A 22,772-nucleotide genomic window follows, 5' to 3' on the forward strand; every position below is an offset into this window, starting at 1 on the left:
AGGTCCTGCGGGTGTGTGATGTGCAGCCCAGAAACAAACATCAACAGTCCTGGTTGGACCGTCACTCCTCTTGCTGCACAAATGGGTTGGCAATCTCCTCACTGCCGTCGGCCGGGGAGATGAGCACCAACAACGTGCCGCGGGCGACGATCAGGCCCAGCGACCGGGTGGTTTCGTTACCGTTTTCATCTACCGTTCAGTTAGCCACATCGTGCGGAAGAATGGCTTCAAACCGTCGACATACCGCGCATGGTCTCCTTGACATCATCCAAGACGAGGTTCATCAATTGATCATACCCCTTGAGAATGCCGCTGACTGCAACCAATTCGTTAGATAAAGCACCGAACCCAGACCATATCGGGGGAGGGTAAACTAATACTCACTCTCCCGCCCGCCATTGAACTTCACATTGACTTCTTTGTCCATATACTTGGACAGATCCAGAATGTTTTCCTTCTTCGGCTTCTCTTGCTGCTGTTGCTGCTGCTGTGCACCGCCACCGGCACCGCCACTTCGCTGGGCGCCACGTCGATCTCCGCCGGCGCGACCGCTGCGGCCGCCGCGGAATGAGCTTCGGTCGGCCATAACCACGTTGTTAGAGACCGTCAGACTGCAGGACCTTTGAGTAATCGACCGCGAGCGGCGGCAAGTCGCTGAGTCAGCGTACAAGTCTCGTATCGGCCGTGTCTTGTGGCCAGGAAGGGTCGTAGCAAAAAAACTGAGGAGTGGGGTGGCACACGGCCCAAGGCGACAAACGGGTTTCCCGGAGTCCAAAGGGCTGAAGAGCGAGGGCCAAGGCGGTACCCAGACCGTCCTCCCCGTCGGAAGAACTCTTTTCCGTGGCAGGATTAGTCACGCCTGGCCTTCCCTATGCCAGTTGGCAAGCTTAGCGGTTGGCCTGACCGGACTGGGGAGTCGGGGAGCCGTAAAAAGGGAAAAATGCGCAATCCGAGGAAAGCACGGAGAAATTCCATGGTCGGTCGTGACACGGCCGATACCAAGCCAGCGAACATCCGATCCGCCTGGTCGAATGGAATTGCCCAGATCAATACGCGTCATTACAGGATCGTTACGGTGATACCAGCGCCAGCCAATCCGTGGCCGCTCCGGCGACCCCAGCGGAATCATCCGGCGGAGCCGGGGCCTCCTCCGCTCCCTCCTTGGGCATTCAGCCTGCAGGCTCGTCCATTCGTCGGGCTCCAGGGTCGCAGACCAAGGTCATGTCGGCGTGATGGTGTCTTGTGGCTTGTCGCTAGAGAACAACGATCTGTGCATTCCCTGGGTTGCTTGCTGGTCGTGGCAAGGATGCCAAGGCGCATAAGGCAATGAGGTTGCGGTCGCATTGCCGCGCTTAGTCCTACGTGAAAGAAAATGGCCCCATTCCACGTTCTAACAGTAGTTGGCGCTTCCAAAGTGAATCCAAATCGTATTGGTCATCCTCCATTATCAACATCACATTCCTCTGTCCTTTAAGTCCCAAAATCTCAGTTTCTTCCATAAGCCAAAACCCGTAACTTACCCAGGCCCTGGCTTTGGAGAATCCCTCGAGTTTGGACCTCTGGGGCAGGGATCCCTGCAAGCGCTCTTCCCCGTGCCGAACCCCGACGCCGGGCTGATTCTTCCGCTCCGGCCGGCGCCCGCCTCCGCCCAACCCCCTCCTCCCCTCCTCAACAGACACAATTTTCCTTTCATATCACCCTTCAAACCTGTAAATATAATTATCTTCCATGAGTTCCTGACCAGATGGACTCCAGAACGGCGCCGTCCGATTCTCCCTCCAACAAGAGGCCGCGGTCACCCACCGGCGATCAGCCACCGCCGGTGAGCAAGGTCCCCAAGACCCAGACCAACCACTTGCATATCAACTACCTTGCGCGGCAATATCAGGAGAATCTACCTCTCGTCTCAACCGATGACAGCTTGCATACCATTTTGCGTTTGATCGGCGAGTATGACGGCGTGCTCCAGCGCCATGAGAGTATTGCGGGCAATTTGGGTGCCTGTCCACTGGGTCCGATCCTGATGAAGCGCTTCGAGCGCCTGTTCGACGGCCCGCCACGCGTTCTCAAGTCGCACAGCAAAGACGGTGGCAATGTGACCTGGCTGGACGTGATAGAGTTTGCGAAAAACAAGCCCGAGCAGTTCAACCTCGAAAGGACCCGAAACGGCGTGCGGGTCTGTCAGTTCTACACCAAACAGTGTCGCGTTGAGATTTCCGAGGAGGACTACGTTTTGATTGCGTCCGGAATGCCCCAGAAACTGATTCCCCAGCAGCCCATCGATGAAGACGAGGAGAAGGAACTGGGCGCGCTGGAGATTCTCGAGAAGAACCTGCAACAAATCATCCAGATGGCCGACTCTGGTAAGTAGAGGACCGTGGCCTGAGAACAGCGCCATGGGTCGCTGACGTTTGCAGCCGCCGCTCGAGCTAGGCAATTGACGTATCGCCTGAGAAACCGTCGCAACGCAATTGCCAGTCGACGAGAAATGGCGATGCGAGAACAGCAGCGGAACCAGTCGACCAGCCCTGCGCGCCATGACGGCATGGCCGAATCGGGACAGACTAATGGTCATCCTGGCTACGGGACTTCCTACGGTCCATCGACGGGTTTTGTGGCTGTGAATAGCATGCGACCGGGTGACGACGATCCGTCATCCCAGTTCATGAGATCGCATCCAAATACCGACAATATCACCATCATTAACGGTACCTCGATCAAGGGTGCCTCGCCCCAGACGAGGGCCGAACTGATGAAGAAGTTCTTTACCACTTCGGAGCGTCAGGCGCGTGGCTATCCCGACGGCGATGCTCCGGCCACCAGCAATTCGCGGGGCGGTGGCCGTTCGCGGGCCCGTGATACGGATTCCTCGGAGCACGGCGGATACGGCCATGCTGCCGGCGCGGTGCCTATCCCGAATACCCCATCGTCGCTTCTTCCACAGCCCAAGTCATCCCATCAAAACGACAGGGATGACGGCGGACCGTTCAAGATGGAGATGGTCGCGCGCATGGAGCAGCTGCAGCGCGGCATGCGGATCTTGCCGCCGTGCGACCGCTGCCGCCGGTTGCAAATGGACTGCCTCAAGAACCTGACCGCCTGCCAGGGCTGCACGAAAAAGCACGCCAAATGCTCCTGGAAGGAGGTCAAAGAGGAAGAACTACGACAGTACCCAATTCCAAGTCAACAAACGGATGATTCAGCTCAGCCGCAAGATACTCGCAATGGGGGATCCCGCGAGACGCAGCGCAACGAGAAACGCAGCGCGCAAACGGCGCCGAAATCGCCGCCGAACAATAATATCTCGAACGATTCTCGCCGAGCGGAGTCTGCCCCCAGCGCACCGGTCCCATCGGCTAGCACCAATGGCAGCAGTAGTGAGCATCACCGTGCAGCCAGCGATCCCCAGACCCGACCGCCAATGTCCACCTCCAACGACACAAGTCGACGTAGGCGACAGAGTAACGCCGCTGGTGACGACGACGATGGACCGGACTCGGAGAGCCGCCTTATGCAGGCCATTCTGGACACGGTGGCGCAGCATGATCGCATGCAGGCAGCCAAGAAGGAGCAGCAGCTGCGACAACAGCAGCAGCAGGAACAAAACGAACGACAGCCGCGAGAAGATTCGGAGCAAGTGGCTAATTGATGACGACATTGTATGTATCTTTTATTGCAAAGTGGCGTGTGGGACTGGACTGGTAGCATGGAGTTTGCTGGAGCTGGGTTTTCATTCATGATGACTTACGGATACGTTGCGTTGCGTTGCGTTGTTACTAGCGGGATAGCGGGACTCTTCTCTATTGCATTTTTTTGAGCGGAATCTGGGGTACCTGGATCTCGATTGTTGCAAATTGATGATGAATTCCTATGATGTGTCATGGTGCAGTAGTCGCGAATTACTTATATATTATTATACACCCTGTAAGCTATGTACAGTGATGTCTGTTACAGTTCATTGCAAGTCGTGAAATCATCCTACCATCTCACCAAACTCTTCCTCGTCCGCCGTGGAGCCAGCGTTGGCATCATTCTCGCCATCGTCATTTTCACGTTGGACGATCGGCTGCGGCATGCGCGCAGCATCAGCGGGTTTCTTCCCAATCGCTCTGAGCGACCCTTCACGGTCTTCGATCCACCCGCCCATCTTCTCCATCCGCTCCACATGCTCGACACTGACGAGTAGATTTAGACCCGCGCTGAGCGCGCGCTGTACACGCGCCTCACGGCCCTGGGCGATCAGCGTCCGAAACACCCGCGTCAGGAACCCCGAGAGGGTGTCTAGACCCCAGTGGTCCGGGATTGCGGCCAGCACGTCGTTGACGTCGAACCACGGCGTGAACCGCGCAAGGAGGTCGCTGGTGCGCTCCACCCGTTCGGACACGTCCTCAATCTGCAGGAACTCAGCGAGAAGGTGCGCAAAGAGTTCTTTCTTTTTCTTCACTTCTTCAGCCGCTTCTGCCCCTTTCTCAGGCGGTGGTGTTGATGGTATGGCAGGAAGCATTGCCGCCGGCTGAGTAATCGACGCTCCGCCGTACAGGCAGTATCGGATTGCCGAGTCGTAGTCCCCCAGTCCGTGCGTCAGGAGATGCAGCGCCTCGCGGTGTCGCCCCTGCCGCCCGTCCAAAATGATGCTCTCCGAGACCAGCTCGTTCTGGAACGGCTCGATCCGCGACAGCACTGTCGAGATCGAGTACGGCAGGTCACCGCCGGGCGCCGATGTGTACTGCGTGCTCGGCCCGCCGAGAAGCTGTAACAATCGGAGTCGGGACTGCCACCATGCGTCCGGCGGCGCGTTCACGGTGATGAAGTTGAGGTATGTTGGCTTTGGAGGCTGCAAGGCCCGATACGTCGAGTACGATTCCTTCAGCAATGTGCGTGCCTCTGGTGACGACTGTAGCACATTTATCACTGTGTCAAGATAGTACCCGATCAAGTCATCGGCATATTGGCGGTACTGTGCAATCTAATAGTCAGTTTCGCACATCTCCCTCCAACCAGACTAGTAGTTGAATTGGGTCCATACATGCTTCGCGAACACAAGATGCTCGAGATAGTCCTGCACAGCATTCGGCGCCCGTTCCTTCAGCATCTGAACGACACTCGGAGGATCGAGCTTGACTCTGCTGCTGTCGTCCGAGAACACCTGAATACCCAAGGCTGGATTCCGTGAAGCGAGCCATGTTCCGTACTCCTCCACAAGCTGCTCATCGCGGATACGAACAAGATACTTCCGCATGTGCGCCTCCGCAGCCGACGCGGTGAAGTCGGGATCAGCCTCTGTCCCTTGCTCAGCAATGCGTCGCCAGGTTTCGAGCACTCGACCAGACATCTTTCGGCTTTGATACAGCCGGCTCAACACAAACAGCCGATTGTACTCTTCTAAGAGCACCACGGCTCGGTCAAAATTGCCCTTCCAATTGTCCACTAAGCGGTAGAGTTCCGCCCGGATTGCGCCCCCGGGTCGAGACTCGCGCAGTAACTGTGCATCCTGCTCCAGCAACAGATGCAACAGCGCTGCATCCACGCTATCAATCACAAATGCCTCGTCTGTTATACTTCCATAACCTCGCTTGCCCTGCCAGACCAAAAGATATCGCTTGACCATATCCAGCAGTAGCTGCGTCGGGACTCGACGCCCGCGTTTATTGCCAGGCAGGTGCTCCAAGTAGAATTCCGTAACCTGCGCGAGCCCCCGCTGAACCCATATCCCTTGGGGACCTTGGAGCACCTCCTCTTGAAGGAATGGAACCAGCAAAAGTACAAGTCGGGGATCAAGATCGCTCTCAGTGAGGATCGCCTCAGTGGTTCGCAAGTCTTCATCGGAGTAGTCTGTTCGTTCTTTCGAAAGTAAATCGGCAAAAAGAAGCAATGCGGCCTTCTGTCTGATGTATGCGAGCCCAAGAAAGTCGGCCTCGGTCCTTGCTTCTGTGTCTTCGATAGATTGGATAAGGTCTACAACAGCATCCCTGTGCAGGAACTTGAACCGGCCATCTTCCCATACTTGTGCCTTCTGAAGGACATCGTTGAGATGTAATGGCAACGGATTTTTCAGAACGCGCCAAATGCAATTTCCAGACCATACAACCAGGCTGCTTCGGACCTTGCCCACGTCACGCGCAAAGTTCGCCTCGTCCCTGATTCGTTCTGCTTCCCACGATTCCAGTGACTCTGCACTGGATGAGACTCTACCGCTTTCAGGGTCAATCTGCTCCTGTGACTCGAAAAGAGCTTTTTCTTCGCGAACCCGCTCGATGCTCGTTCGGGTTCGCGGGTCGGGCTCATCCAATGGCATATGTCGTCCAGTGTTTCGCGGTAACTTTAGTCTAACCCGCCGTAGAAGATCTCCTAGGCCAGAGAGATTCAGTTGACTAGGTCCTGTAGTTTGGCGGATTCCGACGTGATCTGTATCCTGCGTTGGGATTGGTAGCATAAACTTTGGTCGGTCCCCTTCTCCGGGTTCAACGTCCCACTGCTGAATTTCGAGGTACTTGTGACGGCCGTCTTCCTCGTGAGTGCCAACCACTGCAAGGATGTAACCTTCCTGTGAATTACTTCCGGGTCCGCTTGGACCAGAATCACCACCGTCATCGACAACAACTGCCTCGGGATATCTCAGAAATTCCACGGTTCCTCGGACAACGTCACCATCCATGTTGACAAACATTCCGACACCAGGCTCCATCGCCTCCGTGCCGGTTACTAACAGAAACTCAGAGGGCGTTGGTGAGACGATGTGCGGCTTTAATGGTGTCAAGTTCAGCCTCGGTGCTGGAGGCAATGGCTTATGCCTGTCTACACCTTCATGAGCAGGTGGCGCTAGCAAATCCCTCCCTGAAGGCTCCCGAGGATCCTGGGACGTAGACCTCCTTGGTGAATCAGTTGAGGAAATCGATTCTGGTGAATCATTTCGCAACCGATCAAAAAAAGTATTGCGCGAACTTTGTTGTCGTCCGCCAATTAAACCTTCTATGGACGTGTTGAGACTAGTGCTTCGCCCATGTCCACTGGACGAATGGCGTGGTTCCCTGCTGCCGTACGACGCTGATGACGACCGGACCAGCGATCCGCCTTGGGGAATATCCTCCACCACACCAGTCTCAAACACTTCACTTGAAGAGGAAATTGGGAAGAGATGGATCTTTTGCTGGTGCTCGACATCCAGCAGTGAATACGACGTATCATCGGCCACGCATGCAATCGTGCCGCGACGTGACGCAGTAAGACATCGCGGAAACTCAATATTCCTGATACGTCGCGCCTCCTCGCCAATGCGCACCAGCATGATGCGGTTTTGCACGGCAATCATGACCACGGGAAGCTCCGGTGCATCCTCCGAGGGAGGTATATTCAGATCGAGACCTCCAATCCATTGGCAATTCTTAACCTTTGTGTTCTCGAAGGCAGGTGTAAGCTCGGGCAAGGTGTAGAAAGTGACCACCCCGTTGGATAGGATGCATGCTTTGCTCGCAGCAGGCAGCAAAACGATCTGTTGAATGCCATGCTTTTTGTCTGTGGATGAACTCTGCGATATTGGCAATCGGGATGCGAGTATGAACGTCGGTTCGCTCGACTCATTGGCGGGATCCGAAGGAAGTGTGACGAAATGAAGTATCTCTGCCGCCGAGGTACCAATGTACAAATTCCCATCTGCAAAAGGGAACATGATCAGTCCGCAATTCCAAACAGCTGGCCAATGAGGTACTCACTCCAGTATTCTACACATGTAATGTGCACATCTGTGTCTCCCTCGCTACTTTCCAAGGGAACATTGTCCAGCAATTGGCGGAGGACATACGGCGCTGCCTGGTCGGAGAGCTTTCTCCGCTTTCGGGGGCCAGCGCTATCCGCCATGGAGAAGATTCCACTTCCCTCAGCGCTGTTGAAACATGCCTGAACCAGAGCGACGGCAGCGTTGTGCTCTTATCAGACTATTGATAGCCTGCGAGGCGAAGAGCTGCGGCTGATTACCTAATGGGCGTATCGTTTGAAGGCAGTTATCAACTGGCCAAACTGGAGCTCAAAGCTATTCACGTGATCCTTTTTGTAGGCCAGTTGTCCTCTTTCACCTGCGGAGTAACGTCGGCCCGGCCCGAGACACGCGTATCAAGCAAGTGATTTGATGCTTGCTGTCAAGGGAGTTGACTCCAGCGGTCCGGTCGGTGACGGGAGTCCGCTGATTTGTGAAGAGAGGTGTTTGAATTAAAAGCATTCCGTGTATTATATTGATTGAGCCTGTGGAAGATGGATGCCCTTGCAGTTGGCGAATCTAATCTTCCACCACCTCTGCGGAAGCCAGATGGTCAGGATGGCTCAGCCACCGACGACAGCGTCAGCGGCGAAACAAACAAATTCCAGCGCGCGATTGCAGCATGGCGCGGTTTGTCCATAGCGTTCTTATGTTGCCCTGGGCTATTCTAACCCGCAATCTGCAGGTATCGACTTGACGAATGCGATTCCCAAGTTGGATTCAACTGCCTCGGAGATCGTTGCGAATCAGCGTGATGCTCTCGTTCAAAGAAAGGACCTTGCTCAGAAAACGAAGGATTTTAAGAAACTGAGCGATACTGAGAAGCTTGCAGAGTATAAAGGACTCTTGAAAGGTTAGGAGAAAGCCATTTATTATTCTCACGAAGCAGCTACTAATGTATGAGACTGACAGCATACCAATCTTTCATCGATACGCTCACAAGCCATGGGAAAACGTCATCTTCCGCGTTCTTGCAGTTATACTCGTCGCTGTCCGAGGCCCCCGATCCGTATCCACTGTTAGAAGCATCGGTCGATTCGCTTGTCGCATCTGAGGATACCGTGCCGAAGCTCACCTCGGAAAAGGAGCAATTGCAAAAGTCGGTGGAGCGATTGACCGGACAACTAGAATATACCGAAAAACGGCTGGAAGAGGAGCGAAGCACTCGTCAGAAGCTGGAGGAATCTCAGGAGTCAAGAATCAAGGAAATCGAGTCGTCCTGGGAGGCGGTCCTGACTGAAAAGACGAACAACTGGGAATCCAAGGAGAAGAGCTTGGAGGAAAAAATTGAGAATCAGGATCGCTTGCTGAAGGAGCTCAAAGCATCTCTGGAAGTGTCCCACCGCTTGGGCAACCAAGAGGAGGCGGATAACAGTCGCAATGCGGCTGCTGCTGCTGAGCTGGAGATTGCCACGGCCGAGCTGGAAAAGGCCAATCTACGGTTGTCCGAAGTCGAGGCACGCAATGAGCAGCTGCGGCTCGAGTTGGCGCAGGCTGTATCTCACTCCAGTGCCGCACCAAGATCAGTGGATGATGATCCCGCGTACCTGCGATTGCAGTCGGAGAACCAGGCCTTGCTTCGGAAACTCGATGCCGCACGGATCGAAAGGGACAGTAAGAGGAACGAGCTGGAGAGTAAGATTCGTCAAGTAGAGCGATTGAACGCCCAAGTCACGGCCGAGAAGGAAGAACTCCGGAGCAAGTTGGACAAGTGTGCAGATTACGAGGACATTAAGCGGGAACTAGAGGTTCTAAAGGTAGGAGGCACTTCCGTGGTGTTCAATGTCGACGGCGGCTGACCTGGAACAGTCCATTGAATTTTCGATGGGCGACGACGATGATACAGGGATAGTTCCAGATGAGGCCACGAACGGAGCATCCAAGTCCAAGGACAGCTCTTTGGAGCAACTTCTCATGGGCCGTAACAAGAAGTTGACCAACGAACTCGCGGTACTACGAGTCTCGCACCGCGAGCTGCAGACTCAACTAGAAAATCTCCAGCAAGAACTGAGCAGGACAAAAGAGGAGCTTGAGAAGTCGCAACAACTATCTGCAACATTAGAAAATGATCTCCTTCGCATGCAGAAAGGCTCCAATACGTATCCATCGGCCGCGATGTCGGTTGCGGGCACATATTCTTCGCGACACCACCCGTCGCGCCGAGGGGGCCCTTCATCGCCGACATCATCAATCATTAACGGCTTCGACCAAGTAGCGGCGCCCAGCAACGCAGGTGGCGGGGAAGCGATGGGCGGTGGCTCTGGGATTCTCCCGATGGTCCAGGCGCAGCGAGACCGGTTCAAGCAGCGCAACGCCGAGCTGGAGGAAGAGCTCTCCAAGACCTACGAGACGGTCAAGTCTCTCCGACAAGAGGTCGCCTCGCTGCAACGGGACAACCTCAATCTGTACGAAAAGACGCGGTACATGTCGACCTACAGCAGCGCCACTGCATCAAATTCCTCATCAGCATACGGGCGCTCGCACGCGTCGTCGGCATCACCGTCGGCATCCTCGGGACTCGACCGCTACCAGTCCGCCTATGAAGCGCAGCTGTCCCCCTTCGCGGCATTCCGGGGCCGTGAAGCTGCCCGTGCATACCGTCGCATGAGCCTGCCCGAGCGGCTCGTCTTCTCCATGACGCGCATCATCCTCGCAAACCGCACGTCGCGCAACCTGTTTGCGGGTTATTGCTTTGCACTGCACGTCCTCCTCTTCATCATGTTGTACAAGATGACCGCCGTGGAGATTGAAAAGAATCACATTGACAACATCGCTGGTGCAGCAGCTGCTGCTGCTGCTGGTGCCGGAGCTGGTGCCGGGGGTGGTGCCGACGATACAGCGGCTCAACTGCAAGGGGATGATTGGCAGCAGGAGGGATTCCATTGACATAGTGCCATGTTAGCAACGGTTTTTTTTTTCTTGACATCACCTACCTACTGGTGTATCAATTTTTGGAGCCCATGAGCTCCTGTGTGTGCGTGTATATTAGAGGTTTTGAGTACTAATTATTGGCATTATTTATACCCATCAATAACAAACTTGTATTGCAATCGATATGCACATTTTTATCCACTACGTTTTTTGTCCAAGATGGATCCTATCTCTGTCCTACGTTCATTGGAGCCATTCAGTGATCATACTGTACAATTGAAACTACAAAGGAAACTCGGATATGAGAGTCGGAGCACTCCACCACGACATACACACAGCAACGTACAGGTAGGTCATGTGTCTATTGTTTTCAATGATGAGAGGCCACAGCGGGAAGTAGCCTGAGCGAGAGGATATGTGTCAAACTCTAAAGCATTCCGTCCGTTAATCCTCTGCTCTTTTACGAGAGCATCCGGCTCATGTCGTTGGTGACACGCTGGAAGTCCAGAAGACCCTCGACGGCACCGTACGCGCTGACGGCGAGTTCCTTGTCCCTGCATCGAATGATTAGCGGCACGTCCTTGGAAAGGCGTAAAAAAAATAGAATAGTACGTACCAGATTCGTCGCTGGGCAAAGTCCATGACATCCTTGGGAGTGATCTTTCCAATCTCCCGCTCAATGTCCTCCGGGCCGAGTCGGCGGCCAGTGGTGATGATCTGACGGCCAATGTCCTCGGCAACGGCAGTGGTGCCGTCCAGAGACAGAAGGATCGAAGCCTTCAGCTGAGCCTTGGCACGCTCAACCTCGGCCTCGGTGACGTTCAACGACAAGCGAGACCACTCGCGGAGGGTGAAGTGCACAAGGTCATCGAGCTTGGTCTTAGCCTCGCTGACGAGATAGATACCCCACAGGCTGTGGAAGTTAGTAAATTTGGGATCCAAAGGCTTCTTTTGCTAGTTACTCACCCAGTGTCGCTGTAGCTAGTAGAGAAGCTCATGAAGCTATTGGCCAGGCCGTGGTGGGCAACGAAGCTGCTCAGCTTGTTGCCGAGGTAGGACGAGTTGCCCATGGTGCGGTCCCAGTTACCCTAATTGCAGTTAATCCAGATTGGTCCTTCAGCGCCACATGTTTCTTGTACTCACCACAATCGCCTGGGTAAGCAGAGCAACAAAGTAATCGTCATCCTTCCAGCTGACACCCTCCACAGCCAGCGCAATGTGGGCAGTAGACATGGTATCATCGCGGATGCGGACCTCCGAGCCGAAGAACTCGGGCTTCTTCTTCTGCTCAGCAATCAGGGCAGCGGCAGCGGATGACGGCGGAGCGGACGGGAGGCTGCCAAAGTGCTGCTCAGCCAGCTTGACGAGGGTCTCATGCTCGACGCCACCAGCGCCGACCAGGACAATCTTATCCGCCAGATAGTTAGTCTTGATATAATTGACCAGATCATCGCGCTGAATGCTCTGGATGTTCTGCTTAGGGCCGAGGATGGTGCGGCCGAGGGGCTGGTTCTGGAAGGCCGTCGCATGAAGGTGGTCAAACACAACCTCCTCACTAAAAATCATCAGCAACAGATCACCAGACTTGCAGGGACGGCCTCTTACGGAATCTTGTCCACCTCCTCGGCTTCCCGCAGAATCACGTCCCGCTCTCGCTCAATCGCGGCGGGCTCCAGCTTGGAGTTCTGCAGAATATCGGACAGAATATCGACCGCCTTCGGAACATCCGAATTGAACGTCTTGGCATAGTAGACCGTGTTCTCTCGCTGCAAAGGCAATCAGCACCCGGCCGAGAAGATCCGATCGCGTTGATTCCATTTTCATCACCGTACCGATGTGTATGCATTCAGGTGGGCACCCATATTCTCAATCTCCAGCTCCAGCTGCGATTGGGTTCGCTTGTTCGTTCCCTTGAAGGCAAGGTGCTCCAGGAAGTGCGCGGTGCCGTTCGTCTTGTCGGTCTCTGCGCGGGAGCCGGCATCGATGTAGACGCCGATGGTGCTCGTGGCGGCATGGGGCTGGTACTCGGTCGCGATGGTCAAGCCATTGCTCAGCTGGAGGGCGGGAAAAACCGTCAGCACCGGTCACAATCAAGCCATTGCCGCACTGGCAATACCCACCGTTGTCGATTGCGTCCGGTTCGGCAGGACAACAGGGGACGCATATCCGCGCTTCTTGACGGCCTGCAGGGCCGCGCGACTGCGCAAGGCCTGGTGCAAGTTGAAGGCGAGCCGACGAGAGGCCATGGCTGCAGGCAATGGGGGGGCGTAGGAGAGGGTGATGGAGGGAGCAAACAAGAAGCGAGAGCAACTCTCAAGGAATTTGGCGTGTTGAGGTCAGGTTCGATCCGGCAGTCAAAATGTTCAGCCAATCACATGACTTGCTTTTCACACCGCGCCGATTCCGTTCCGGCTTAAGTTCGTCTGCATTCTGACTAATCATTTCTCTATCATTTACGGAGAGCGAGAACATGAATCCCGGTTTGTTCAATGTCTATTCCAATGGTATTCGTCTATTCATACATCAATCATTGAAATTTACTCGCAAATTTCTTAACGTTCTCAACAAACGGAATATCATCGGCAAAACCCAGCTCCCTTGCCCGAGATGGATCAAAGTACGGCGACCAGCTCCGCACAATCCGGTCGACATCCGGGTCGTACTTTTCCTCCACGAGCGCTCTCCGCTCCGGGCCACCAATCTGCTCCAACGCATCCAGCATCTCCTGGACAGTGACGACGAGACCCGGCAGGTTGACGGAGCGCGAGTTGCCAAACTTCTCGGCGGGCACGTCGCGGGCATGAATGATGTTCTTGACGACCGTGTACGGTGAGCAGATCCAGACGGGGATGTCCTTGGCCACCGGCAGGATGGCCTTCTTGCCCTGGAAGGGCTCGCGGATGATGTCGCTGACGAAACTGCTGGCGGCCTGGGTAGGCGCGCCGGCGCGAACGGTGACGGTGGGCAGTCGCACGGCGCGGCCGTCCAAGTAACCCTTTCTCGAGTAGTCGTTGATCAGGATCTCAATGATGAGTTTCTGCGACCCGTAGGACGACAACGGCACGGGCGGAAGGTTCTTCTCGGTGATAACGAAGCCCGGCTCCGTAGGACCGTAGACAGCCAGTGACGACGTAAAGACGACCTTGACGCCCGGCGTCACAGTCTTTAGTCGGTCCAAAATGTACCGTGTAGCGTCGAGATTGACGCGCATGCCGAGCTCGAAGTTGGCCTCGGAGCCGCTCGACATGATGCCGTGCAGCAGAAAGACGCAATCGTAGGGCGCCTCAGCCGTGATCAGGCTGTCAACGACTGACGGCACCGTCAGGTCCGCCGCGACGCTCTTGATCTGAGAAGCACGGTCGGCGACCGATTCCGGGACAGGGGGCGCCCTAACATCGGTGATGGTCACGATGGTGTCCGGCGACGATGACCGCACCAGTTCTGCGGCGAGTTCCTGGCCGACGTAGCCGCCGGCGCCAGTAACGAGATATGAGGGCATGGTTCAGTCTTTTGGATATGGATACCCCGCAATGAGTAATATCAATTGACAGAATCAAAAGTAACCCAGCTTGGTGACCTAGAAAGACAAAAGCACAATGGAAGACCTCTCAGCGAGTGGGATTCCTCGGACTATTTATTCTGCTCCACGTCGTCTCCTTTCATTACATGGATTTCTGCCTTTCTGGAAGTCGGACGAGAGAGAGTCGAACCCAGCACTTAATCACCCGGAGTGAACTCCGACTCCACAGACGTCGAGCTTCCGAAAGGGGTCTTTTGCATGTGAGATCACGAGGGCTCGTCACGTTCGGGTTCAGAAACCTATCATCGGAGCCGTGGAAAATGCATGTCCACCTATATCCGATGCGGCGTGGGATTGGATTTTTGAGCGGAGCCCTTTGGACCCCGCCGTCCGATGGCCATCGGAGTTGCCCCGATGCTACTCCGCTATGAACTCAAGACGGCTAAAGATCAAGGTACTATTCACTACGTACAGGGTAGCTGGTAGGTTCATCTGATGCTCATGGCTTATTCTCATTCAGATGCTATCAAACAATTCTATCGCTAGTCTATAGATGCTCCGTCGATCGACAAAAGTCAAGACCAGTACAGACGTAACTCCAGCATATGCAAGTGACCACTATATCATCCACCAAGATCATCCAAGAGGTAGCTCCTTAGCAGTAGACACATGATGCTCTCACAGTTCTGCCTGGATCATTTCGCCCAAGTAGCCCAATTCATCCATAAGCTCCTTCAACATCGTCGACTGCGTCATGTACGAGCTGACACTGGAATGGTTCGTCGGTTCCTGCGTGTCAGCCTTGCCAGACGAAGTATTGGAAGGGCGCCATGTTTGGTCCGACATGGCAACGGAGGTTGTAGAGGTCAAGTTCTCCAGATCATTGAACATTCCGGCGTGGCGTTTCGGGTCAGACTCAACAATATGGTCATAGCAGTCATCGATTACCAAGGTGGACAGTCCAAAGTCACAGTCGGGAAGGCGGAACGTGTGAGAAAAGGAAGGTTTCTCCTCCATCAAGGAGGAAGACTCCGATGTGGTGAAGGCAGAAGTTTCAGACATGCGACGTCCATCACTCAAAGTCGGCGTCGTCGGCGCCGATTCCTGCTTCGAGGTACCGACGTGCGAGTCGGTAAAAGATTCACCGTTGAAATGATGAGATGGATCCGGATTGAACGAGGAAGAAGACGTCATAGACGCCGGCGAGATCATGTCTGTATCCGTTGTCTCTGTATCCGAGGTCCAATCCGGGAATGAGCTCTTTTCCACCACGGAGTCAATGGAAAATTCCGACGAATCCACAGTTGTATCAGAGAAATGACTGCGCAGCACTTCCATGCTTGGTAGACCATTCCTAGCATTGAGGGCGCGCAGTTCCTCCTCCATGATGGAAGAAGGAGAGTTAGGCAATGTCGGGAGTCTCTTCTCCGTATCCAGCGGAGTTGATTTGTGGTCAATGGGAATCGCAGTGCGAGGTTTCTCACTCGTTCCCGGCGTGGGTGTATTCTGCTGAGAAAGGCCTTCTCGAAGGGGCTCGAGATTAGGAACTCGAAGCATTCCCGACGAACCCTGATTTTGTACTTTTGGCGTCAAGTTCAACGGTGCCGGCAAAGGAGAGCGATCCCGAGACCTGGAAGCGCGACGTTCCCGAAGCGGCGGCTTGGGGGAATGTCCGTTATTCTCCACTACAGGCCGTCGCAATGGTAGTCTGCCAATTCCCAAGCCATCCGCAGGGCTATTCGCCGGCGACGTTGTACGTGAACTCTCGTTTGATCGAGATTTGGACGACGGCGCGCGGGCTGTTCCTCCCTTCGGAGAATGCCTGGGATGCTCATCTTCGCTGCTGATGTGGAGCAATCGGGGTTGGGTTAAGTTCAAAAACGCTGTCTTCAGTCCCCGAGATGGTGAGGGAGAAACGGATCGCGCCGGCTGTTTCCGAAGCGGCACCAAGCGGAATCGCGGTGGATTGCTAAAGGCAGCCGGCTGCGACGCACCCCGAAAATCATGATCAGAAGACGAACTCCCACTTGACCCAAAGCCATGCTGGTGCAGTTGCGGTGACGTTCTCAGGCGAGGAAGCTGAGGTTTGGGTTTTGGGGGAGTCCTCGGATTCATGTACTTGTCTTTTGGGTCCATGGTCCGATGTTCAGAGCTGGCGGAACTGCCGCTGTGATCCCCCGCGCGGAGGGCGTGGGTGTCGGGCAATACGAACGGCACGTTGAGAACGTTTACAGGCTGTCCAGGCAAAAGAGGACATGACGTCGTTACAGGCTCCCCTTCATTAACGTATTCAATATCGCCATCAAGGCGGTACTGCTGTAGGATCAGCTTCTGCTCGGCCAGATCATTTTGACTACACGTACATAATACCAGTAGGTGACTCCCATTTTCAACCCGCCACTGCGGCCGGGAGAATAGCTCCGTGATGTACCATCGCAAATTATGTCGGTAAATGTATGACAGCCGCGCCAGTGGCCAGCACCGGTTTGCCTGTCATGTTCCATAGGATAGGCTCGTTGGAAGTTATCCCACGACCCTAGCAGCTCCACCTTTCGCACGGAAGGAGGAGTACGTCTATCAATGCAATGTCAGTAAACTTATCCCATAACCATTGCGTTGCGTAGGTAACTCACAGAATAAAAGTTACGAGAGTAGTCGATGCGGACATGCTTGCTAATCAACAACACAAGAATACCCAAGGAAAACAATGCAGAACGAACGTCAAAGGAACGACTGATTCGATAAATAATCCAACCAGGGATGGTTATGAAAAGAGAGAACGGAATGTGAAAGAAGGTCTGCCTTGCAGAGTGAAGGTTTCTAGTGAACTTAAGGCAAACCCAGGCTGTCGGGCGGCGTTGCTATGTATACTATGACAATCTGGAGAACTGCCTCACGGACCGCCGATGGGGGCCGAGTATCAACAGCCAGGTCCAGACTTTAGTCGCTGCTCGTTGGACCTGTCGGAATGCAGGTACAACGCCCGTCTGGGTCGCGGCACGTAGCTCCTTTGCTGCTGAAACGACGTAGAATCAACGATCAGACGTCCGGAGAGGCCTGAGACAGGACCGATGCTGGAACAACACAGCAGTAGACGCGGTGCATCAACCACAATTCCAGAAAAGAACCAGGGACCCTTCCATGAGGCCCCTCAAGGCTGAACAGCCACACCAATGACAAGCGCCTGCCGTGCAGCAACAGGCGCTTAGTGAGATCGCCCCAGTCGCTCAAAGATAGTAGCAGGAACTTGCGACCAATGACATGAACATCCTGGCCGTTGATTGAAGCGGTTCCCGGTGAAAGGCTGTCGGCTGGCGCAGAGCAATACCGGTAGGGCTTAAGTTATCACTGCTCAGCAATGCGTTGGCAGTGGAAAAAGAAACTGCCAGAGAACAATTCATTGAATCCCAGCTTCCGACGACTTGAAGTTTAATTTGCAGTGGATGAATTAGTTAACTTAACCTAGTTTTAGACTCCCGATACGAAGCCAAATTCCAGCTAATTACAGGACGCCGTGCCAATCGTAGTGATTTGATCCGCCAGACATGCGACAGCCATCAGCCAAGAGATCCATACGGATCAAGCCCATCTTTTTTCCTTTCTTTTTCATCTGGGGCTTTCCTGCTCGTCCAGGGACGAAGTTGACCAAACATATTTCCGCGTGCGGCGACGATCCGATCGCATGAGATCATTGGGTCAGGGGTTGAAGAATCGCTGACCAATCAGAATGCAGCGCTGGCAATGAGCCACACTCCTAAAAGCCATGTGCGGATGGCGGATGTTCGAAGTCCGAAATGAAATCCTTAAAATTCCCCAGCAGAATGATGGGAACTCTAGCGAATGTTTGCCATTGCAAGTCAGTATGGATGCTTGATATTCGTCAGTTAGCGCTCAGTGCAAGTGAGAAAGATGCTGCCGGCTGCAGCATTGGTAACGATGAAGTGTTTCATCAGGCGCGGTTCTGGGTCGATTGGCTGGCTAAACGCTGACCTTTTGATTCCCTTGCAGGGGCCATGGTGGAGGCTAAAGAACCACCGAATCGGCAATTCCGGGCAGAGGGATCATGCACATCATCATATGTCGGGATGATCCTTGATTCCAAAATTCAAGAAAAATTATCTACCGTATCTCGGTCGAGGAGAGAGGGCTTGTGGCCGAAAACGGAAATCACATTCTAACTATTCATTCTGGGTACATTAAAAGCAGAACACCTGGTCACTCATCTTGGACGCTAAACTGCCCTTCTCAAACCCCAGCTCCGTCAACGCATTTCGGGTCGCATTGATCATGCCCGGCGGACCACAAAGTAGAACCTTGGTATCCGGTGTCGCAGGAGGCAACTTTTCTCGAAGGACGTCCTTGGTGACAAACCCGGTACCATACCGCCACCCCTCCCCTGGATGGTCCAACATGTACCATACTTCGAATTTGTGTGGGTATCGAAAGGCAAATTCTTCCAATTCCTCACGCAGCAGAATATCCGCTTCGGTGCGGTTCGCATAGATGAGACTGATCTTGGTGTCGTCGCCCGCATCCTCGCAAATCGCGCGGATCAGCTGATACATGGGCGTGATGCCAGTACCGCCGGCCACCATTCCCAGATGTTTGCAAAGCCCTCGCTCGTACTTCATTGCGCCCTTGGGGCCGCGCACCTGGATGGTGTCACCGACCTCAAGATTTGCAAAGTACTGGCTGGTCATGAGACCATCTGGGTACAGTTTGATGATGAGCTCAAGCACGCCCAGATCGCTGTCGTTGGAAATTGGCGTATAGGATCTCGACACTGTTTTGCCGTTGATGTCGGCCTTGATCGAGATGTGCTGCCCAATGGGCAGACCGAGCACGGCTCTCGGATGTGGCAGAGCAAAAGTGTAGCGGATAACATTGTGGGAGACGGACTCTTTGCGGACCAGAGGAAGAGATTTGAACTCGTTGGGTGAGAGGAAGATGGATTCTGAAGGGGATTGGTTGTCCTCTTTGTTCTCTGTTCGGCGGCCAGTGAGACCGACAACTGTCGTAGCCAGGGCAAAGGCACTTAGGATGCCACTTCCCAGCGCTCGGCCGACGGCGCTGGAAGCAAAGCTCAATGATTTGACCCAGGATGGAATCAGCCTCTTTAGTGTTGTACTGTCCCGACCAGCTGCGTATGCACCAAAGAATAATCCGGCCAGGAGACCCATTGCCGGCATTGCTGGCAGCAGTGGAGCTGACGACTGCGCTTCGGTGTCATTCTCTTTCGGCTCTAGTTGTTCCGCGACAGGCTCTTCTTTGGTAGGCTCTGGTTCCGATTGAGCCAGTTCAGGTTGTGTCTGCTCAGATTGAGCCTGCTCTGGTTGTGTCTGCTCGATTTGCGCCTGCGCCTCTGTCTCTGTAGGCGCCTTTTTCTCCCCCAGCGACCCAATGAGATAGTTACTTAGGAGCTCATCGGCAATGTCGGAGTGGTTATTGTCCTCGTAACCCTCGGTGGCATCCTTTCCGGCGACTTCGAGAAGGATGTCCTCGCCGCCTGGATGCTCGTAAATATAATCTGTGATATTGTATACTGGAGAACGTCAACAACGGGCAACAGACGAATGCAAGGGACATGTGGTAGAACCTTTGCCGCGAATAACGACCCAAATGTCGTCCGCGCTCTTGTGCGCAGCGACTTCGTCTAGCGTGTAGGTTTGTAATGTCGATTCTGCTGACATGTTCGTTGTCTGTAGTGCGAATGGAGGGTTACTATTTCATTCAGCAACCCTAATTATATATTTCGATGACCGTAGGTGAATGGACAGATCTATTAATCACGAGAAATGAGTTTACGATCATCGACAAAGACAGGGACAGACAATTGCTCTCTTATTTACGTTTCTCATATTTTTAAAACTAAAGGCGATGTTGCAACAATGTACCAGGCCCTCTCGGTCCCGAACGTCGTTCTCACATGCTTGGGCGTGTTTGGGAACCGTGGCCAGACCCCGACGTCGGAGTCCGAAATCCATCGCCCCCCTTTGACAGCTAGTCAGGTCGTAACCTATAATTTCGTTGCTCGTGCATTATGATTCATGCCGATCGAAAAAGGTAATTCGACAACATGACTGCTGGGCATCGCTATTTTTGTCGCAAGGCTGAGTTCTTTTTGACAAGTTGTTGTGGGCTCGGATTGTTGTTGGTAGGTACCACTTTTTGATCGACAATTCCGAACCGGAGGATAACTACGGTCTGTCTTTCTGCGTCGGCTGTTACAAATACAGAGCGTTTGATTGGATCAGTTCGAGCTCTTCGAATGCATCCATGGCACCAACTACTGGGTTAAGGCCTGGATACCATGACCGTCCTCAAGGTACTTCTACGACATCCCTGAATTGCTATCGCGAACAAAGCGAATCTATCCCATTCCATGCTATATACAAACAATACCGTACAGTATGTACTGAATCGTGACTTTCGGATAATTACGGAGTGCGGCTGATGCGTGACACCATGTGGCCTGATATACTCCAGTCGAAATGGGTACCTCCTCTCCGCATAGAACTATCTTTCTCGGTACCCTCGAATTTTACCTTCTATAACTCCTTTTTCAAGAAATGTTCTGGCTTGTGCGTGGTTTCGTAATCAACATGGACGAATGATCGCTCTACATCCGGTAGCGATTCGAGTTTCATCTGCAGTGATTCGGCTACGTCGTGTGTCTCCATTAATGATGTTGACGGGTCCATGACAATGTCCACCTCCACAAGAAGGCGAGGCCCGGAAGTATAAGCACGAACAGTGTCGATTGCCGTGATCAAGGGCGAGTGTGTCATTGCTAACCACACACATCAATATGGACACATGATGACTGGGCCAGGGACTCACCGATATAGGTTATCAGCTGCTGCGTTTTAATGTCCGCCGTGACGCCTACTAGCAGTTGAAACTCCGAGTATGCCGTACGCAGCCAGAGGCAGGAGATCAGCACCGACAGGATCACGGCGCCCATTGGATCGATCCACCATCGCAGCTTGCTGCCGCCGACGGAGGTCAAGATACCGAAACCGTTGATGAAAAGGTCGTTTCGATGATCTTCCCACAGAATGCGGACCTGGGAGTACTGGTTCCGAAGAGCCCAGCAGTAGAGGAACAGCGAAAGTTTGGTGCAAAAGGCCACCACAACGGCGATGACCGACGGCAGGTGGAATCGCCGAGTGTCCTCGTCGCTGCCGATGCTGAGCTCTCGGACAGAGAAGACAATCAGGATAAAAGAGACAGCCGTCATCAAGAAGCAGAAACAAATGTTGCCCGCAGTCTCAAGTCGGGCCTTGCCGGCTGGAAACTTGCGCGGATCCACGCGCGCCACAGCCTTGTGGCACAGCATGAGGGTCAGGTTGGAGGCCGGATCGAAGATGGCATCGGCCATGGTGGTGAAGAGCGACAGGGAGCCGGATGAGATTGCCCCGTACATCTGCACAATTGACAGCACGACATTGGCCGCAAAGCTACCATATACGGCAATTTTATACTTGAGCTGCTGCTGGGTGTTGAGTTCCCGCGCGGCACGCACGTGTTCCTCGACTGGTGTAAGCAGGCGCTCGATGTTCTCGTTTTGCGTCTCGTAGAATCCCTGCAGCTTTTTCAACTGCGATCTACCCAGAATCGAGGGAGCGCACCGATCTCGCTTGCGCGCCATGTTCGCCTTAATTGCCTTGATATCATCGGGAGACTTGATCTTGGCCGACAGTTGGAGGGGGTCGTTGAGCGTCGTGTATCGTGGCGGAGGGTTCCCTTCCTCATCACGTGGTGTCACGCGCATCTGGGGGGCTGAATCGGCCGGTTCGACGGCCGTGCTTGTGGCCACGGGCCATGATGGGCGTGATGCTGATGATGTCGATGGCCGTGTGTCCCGCTGAGGGAATGGATGGGGATGGAGGGAGATGGAATGGCGAAATTGGTCATCCATGATGACGCGTGTACTCGGATTCTGTTGCACAGAGTTACCTCTCGTCGTCATGCAGGCTCCTCCTCTCTTGGAAGGACGGGAATCCTTGCGAATCTCCGTCTTCTCTAGGAGCGAGCCGATGAATCCGTCGATAACGGAGATATCTCGATAACTTTAATTTTCCCTGACCTATTATGGTTAGTGAATTAACGACGTTATATGCAGTATTATGTAATCCGCAATCCAATCAGACCGGCCGATTTTGCCAAGCTCAGCGCCTCCAGGCCCGTGTTTGCGTCTCGACGGAGGCTGAGCAGCAAGTGTGATGGGAGTGGCAGCTAGGGCAGCCAGACCAATCCATCGGTGGGTGCGCCACTCGGGCTGTGGATGCTCGGCCCGGAGTCCTATGAGCTTGTGAACTGCTGGCGGGACCGAATACTGGACGAGGAGCGAGTGGATTGACGATATCCTCCAGATCGACCCCAAGGCCGTGCATTGCGTTGACTCCCTGGGCCTACGTACGCCTCCTAGTAAGCAGAGGGTGTTGGAGGAGCACCACCAGCTGATTAATTAAGATGACTCCTACTAAACGCTAAAAAAGCCGTTGAATCCTGCAAGCAAATGACTGGCTCACCAAAAAAATCTGGAGTAGAGCTCTGATCTTGCGCCGCGTTGCGGATTTTAAGGCAGCTTCCGGCATTAAACTCATAAGCTGATCGCTGGCGATCGCA

General features: G+C 54.0%; 9 protein-coding genes across 9 annotated transcripts; 2 read left to right on the forward strand and 7 right to left on the reverse strand.

Moving 5' to 3' along the window:
* Positions 1-61: 61 nt before the first annotated feature.
* On the reverse strand, positions 62-586 carry VTN49DRAFT_2809 (uncharacterized protein; the record flags this gene model as incomplete). Its single annotated transcript, XM_069410575.1, has 3 exons — positions 62-189; positions 245-316; positions 385-586. The coding sequence occupies 3 exons, from the start codon at positions 584-586 to the stop codon at positions 62-64; spliced, it is 402 nt and encodes a 133-aa protein (XP_069269367.1).
* A 1,158-nt stretch (positions 587-1,744) lies between these two features.
* Positions 1,745-3,649, forward strand: VTN49DRAFT_2810 (uncharacterized protein; the record flags this gene model as incomplete). The annotated part of the gene is made up of 2 exons (XM_069410577.1): positions 1,745-2,363; positions 2,418-3,649. The coding sequence occupies 2 exons, from the start codon at positions 1,745-1,747 to the stop codon at positions 3,647-3,649; spliced, it is 1,851 nt and encodes a 616-aa protein (XP_069269368.1).
* A 324-nt stretch (positions 3,650-3,973) lies between these two features.
* Positions 3,974-7,854, reverse strand: VTN49DRAFT_2811 (uncharacterized protein; the record flags this gene model as incomplete). The annotated part of the gene is made up of 3 exons (XM_069410578.1): positions 3,974-4,957; positions 5,027-7,650; positions 7,710-7,854. 3 exons carry the CDS (start codon positions 7,852-7,854, stop codon positions 3,974-3,976), a joined length of 3,753 nt encoding a protein of 1,250 aa, XP_069269369.1.
* A 390-nt stretch (positions 7,855-8,244) lies between these two features.
* Positions 8,245-10,636, forward strand: VTN49DRAFT_2812 (uncharacterized protein; the record flags this gene model as incomplete). Its single annotated transcript, XM_069410579.1, has 4 exons — positions 8,245-8,380; positions 8,436-8,603; positions 8,663-9,507; positions 9,560-10,636. 4 exons carry the CDS (start codon positions 8,245-8,247, stop codon positions 10,634-10,636), a joined length of 2,226 nt encoding a protein of 741 aa, XP_069269370.1.
* Positions 10,637-11,081: 445 nt separating this feature from the next.
* VTN49DRAFT_2813 (uncharacterized protein) lies at positions 11,082-12,867 on the reverse strand (the record flags this gene model as incomplete). Its single annotated transcript, XM_069410580.1, has 7 exons — positions 11,082-11,175; positions 11,238-11,534; positions 11,588-11,709; positions 11,765-12,176; positions 12,227-12,387; positions 12,454-12,675; positions 12,742-12,867. 7 exons carry the CDS (start codon positions 12,865-12,867, stop codon positions 11,082-11,084), a joined length of 1,434 nt encoding a protein of 477 aa, XP_069269371.1.
* A 281-nt stretch (positions 12,868-13,148) lies between these two features.
* Positions 13,149-14,120, reverse strand: VTN49DRAFT_2814 (uncharacterized protein; the record flags this gene model as incomplete). The annotated part of the gene is made up of 1 exon (XM_069410581.1): positions 13,149-14,120. The coding sequence occupies one exon, from the start codon at positions 14,118-14,120 to the stop codon at positions 13,149-13,151; it is 972 nt and encodes a 323-aa protein (XP_069269372.1).
* A 699-nt stretch (positions 14,121-14,819) lies between these two features.
* Positions 14,820-16,809, reverse strand: VTN49DRAFT_2815 (uncharacterized protein; the record flags this gene model as incomplete). The annotated part of the gene is made up of 3 exons (XM_069410582.1): positions 14,820-16,454; positions 16,505-16,715; positions 16,775-16,809. The coding sequence occupies 3 exons, from the start codon at positions 16,807-16,809 to the stop codon at positions 14,820-14,822; spliced, it is 1,881 nt and encodes a 626-aa protein (XP_069269373.1).
* Positions 16,810-18,337: 1,528 nt separating this feature from the next.
* On the reverse strand, positions 18,338-19,831 carry VTN49DRAFT_2816 (uncharacterized protein; the record flags this gene model as incomplete). Its single annotated transcript, XM_069410583.1, has 2 exons — positions 18,338-19,683; positions 19,738-19,831. The coding sequence occupies 2 exons, from the start codon at positions 19,829-19,831 to the stop codon at positions 18,338-18,340; spliced, it is 1,440 nt and encodes a 479-aa protein (XP_069269374.1).
* An 858-nt stretch (positions 19,832-20,689) lies between these two features.
* On the reverse strand, positions 20,690-22,062 carry VTN49DRAFT_2817 (uncharacterized protein; the record flags this gene model as incomplete). The annotated part of the gene is made up of 2 exons (XM_069410584.1): positions 20,690-20,931; positions 20,982-22,062. 2 exons carry the CDS (start codon positions 22,060-22,062, stop codon positions 20,690-20,692), a joined length of 1,323 nt encoding a protein of 440 aa, XP_069269375.1.
* Between the last annotated feature and the right edge of the window lie 710 nt (positions 22,063-22,772).

The sequence above is a fragment of the Thermomyces lanuginosus genome, assembly GCF_041956635.1.
Source record: "Thermomyces lanuginosus strain ATCC 200065 unplaced genomic scaffold VTN49scaffold_27, whole genome shotgun sequence".
In the NCBI taxonomy this organism is placed as follows: Eukaryota; Fungi; Ascomycota; class Eurotiomycetes; order Eurotiales; family Trichocomaceae; genus Thermomyces; species Thermomyces lanuginosus.